This window comes from Mus caroli, chromosome 17 (assembly GCF_900094665.2).
Source record: "Mus caroli chromosome 17, CAROLI_EIJ_v1.1, whole genome shotgun sequence".
NCBI lineage: Eukaryota > Metazoa > Chordata > Mammalia > Rodentia > Muridae > Mus > Mus caroli.
Window position 1 is genome coordinate 84,223,257 of NC_034586.1, and position 2,384 is coordinate 84,225,640.

The 2,384-nt window shown below is 48.6% G+C and overlaps 1 protein-coding gene across 1 annotated transcript in view; it reads left to right on the forward strand.

Annotated features, from left to right (window-relative positions):
- Positions 1-1,661, forward strand: part of Ston1 (stonin 1) — a 44,405-nt gene extending 42,744 nt beyond the window's left edge. Inside the window, 2 exon segments of the mRNA XM_021149155.2 lie at positions 259-461; positions 1,116-1,661. Of these exon segments, the coding sequence (XP_021004814.1) occupies positions 259-461; positions 1,116-1,190 (278 nt within the window). The 3' untranslated portion in view covers positions 1,191-1,661.
- The last annotated feature ends 723 nt before the right edge of the window (positions 1,662-2,384 follow it).

Below are 2,384 nucleotides of genomic sequence, written 5' to 3' on the forward strand. Positions count from 1 at the left end.
AGTGATGATAGAGATATATAGACACACAGTGATGATACAGATATACATACACATAGTGATGATAGAGATATACAGACACACAGTGATGATACAGGCACACAGTGATAATAGATTTTAGAGCTGCTGATTTCAGCCTGGCTGGATTCCTCCAGGCCACTTTGAAGTTCGCTAATGGTATTCTTACTACAGAAAGAAGCATGTTGTAGAATATCCCTTGGCCTTTGAAGCATTCTGACTTTTTGGTTTGGCTTCTTCTAGGTCCTGATCAGCCCCATTGTCTGTCATACAAACTAGAACTTGGGTCAGACCAGGAGGTTCCCTCAGATTGGTATCCATATGCTACTGTCCAGTTTTCCATGTTTGAAGCCTGTGCCTCAAGGACAGAGGTGAGGTCTCTGGGAGTGGAGAGCGATGCCCAGCCTCAGAAGCACGTGTGTCAGCGAGCTTGCTACAACATCCAGGTACCCCAAGCGCCCTGGTTTAAATCAGGGATTCTCGATCTGGGGTGGGGCCTGGCCTGGCTATAAATGCCTAGTTTGTCCCTTAAGAACCAGTCAGTCAGTCATCTCCCTTCTCCCTTTTATCATTGACAAGGGAAAAAAGCTTAGCCAGGGAGACTTAGAGGTCAGCGTTGACTTCTGTTGAGATCCACTTCTTTCTTTCCTTATTGGTGAAGTTAGTGAGGGCAGCTGCTATACTGTGCCCTCTTGTCTGCCCTGAAGGCCACACCTCCCCAAGCAGCTAGGAACTGTACTTTAGAAGAGACTGGCCTTGCCCATGTCCTGTCTGCTTTTGCGTTAGCCCCTTAAGGACCACTGAATGTCCCTCTGGGCTCAATCTGCAGGGCCGTTCCCATGCCAGCTTCTCAGAGCATGGCAGCTTTCAAACAAACATGTGATGAGAGCCGTGATTTTAGAGAGCTTCAGATCTGATTCCAGAAGGAAGGGTCTGGGGACTTGGTTCCCACAACCTCACTATGGAGTGGGTGTGGGGCAGTGGATGGGTCTGTGTCCACAGGGTGGGGGTCCGGGTCTCTCGTCAGGATAAACCGTACAGAGAGCTGCTGTCTGTGCCATGTCTGCTAACCTCGCCTGTGCTTTGTTTGCTCCTAACAGGTTGAAATAGAAAAGAAGTGGATTCAAGTAGATGGAGAAGACCCAGATAAAACTGGTGGCTGTGTAACTCAATAAACACCACCCCTCGGTTCAAACACAGAACCTACCCACAGGGCAGGAAGTTCTGCTACTGTATGGTGGGGCTGAGTAGCAGCCTTAGGCCAGAGATCCAGTGGCAAGTCCCAAAGCAGGCCATCTGCGTGCTGCTCTTCTGATGCTCTGGGAGGTGTCCATGAGTTGTACCGTGAGCTACATCATGTTGAAACTTGGAGGCGCTGCTATCTGATGCAAGACCCGCTGGCCAGTTTGACTGAAGGGTATTTGGGTTTGGATTACTCAGCGACTTTGTTTTATAATCTGAGTTATGTGATTCCACATCTCTTCTTGCTTTCTGTGTGGAACGGTTCGAATGGATGAGAAGAGTTAGGAGGTACAACTTTGTTGGAGGAAGTATGTCACTGGGGGTGGGCTTGGAGGTTGTAAAAACCCAAGCCTGGCCTAGTCTTTTCCTCTCCCTCTTCCCCTTCCCCTCTCCCTCTCCCCTCCCCCTCCCGCCTCCCTCTCCCTCTCCCCCTCTCTCTTTCTCCTTCCTTCCATCTCTCCCTCTTTCTCCCTTTTCACCTCCCCTACCATTTTTCTTATTTTAAATTTAATTTTTAATCTATGTGTCTGGGTATATACATGTTTATGCATGACTGTCTGCCTGGTTCTTGAGGCTGGAAGAGAATGCTAGATCCACTAGGATTGGAATTACAGACAGGTATGAGCTACCATATAGGTACTAGCAGTTGAAATCAGGTCTACTAGAAGAGCAGTCAGTGCTCTTAACCATCATCTCTCCAGCCCTTCCCTCCTTCCTTTACTTCCGTCCTTACTTTTTTTTTTTTTTTTTTTGACATGGTCTTGCTATAATAGCGTAGAATGACTTTCAACTTAATTTGTACCCAGGTTGGCCTTAAACTTGTGATTCNTCCCTCTCCCCTCCCCCTCCCCCCTCTCCCTCTCTTTCTCTCCCTTCAGATCAGGATGTAGCTCTTAGCTACTGCTCCAGCATCATGAATGCTGTGAAGCTTCCCCATCCCCCTACCTCTGAAGATTTAAGCAAGCCAATAAGCAGCACCCTCCATGGCCTCTGCATCAGCTCCTGCCTCCAGGTTCTTGTCTGGTTTGAGTTCCTGTCCCGACTTCCTTTGATGATGAACTGGGATGTGGAAGTGTAAGCCTCCCCCCCATCCCCACCCCCTGCCCCAGTTTATTTTCGTCTTGGAG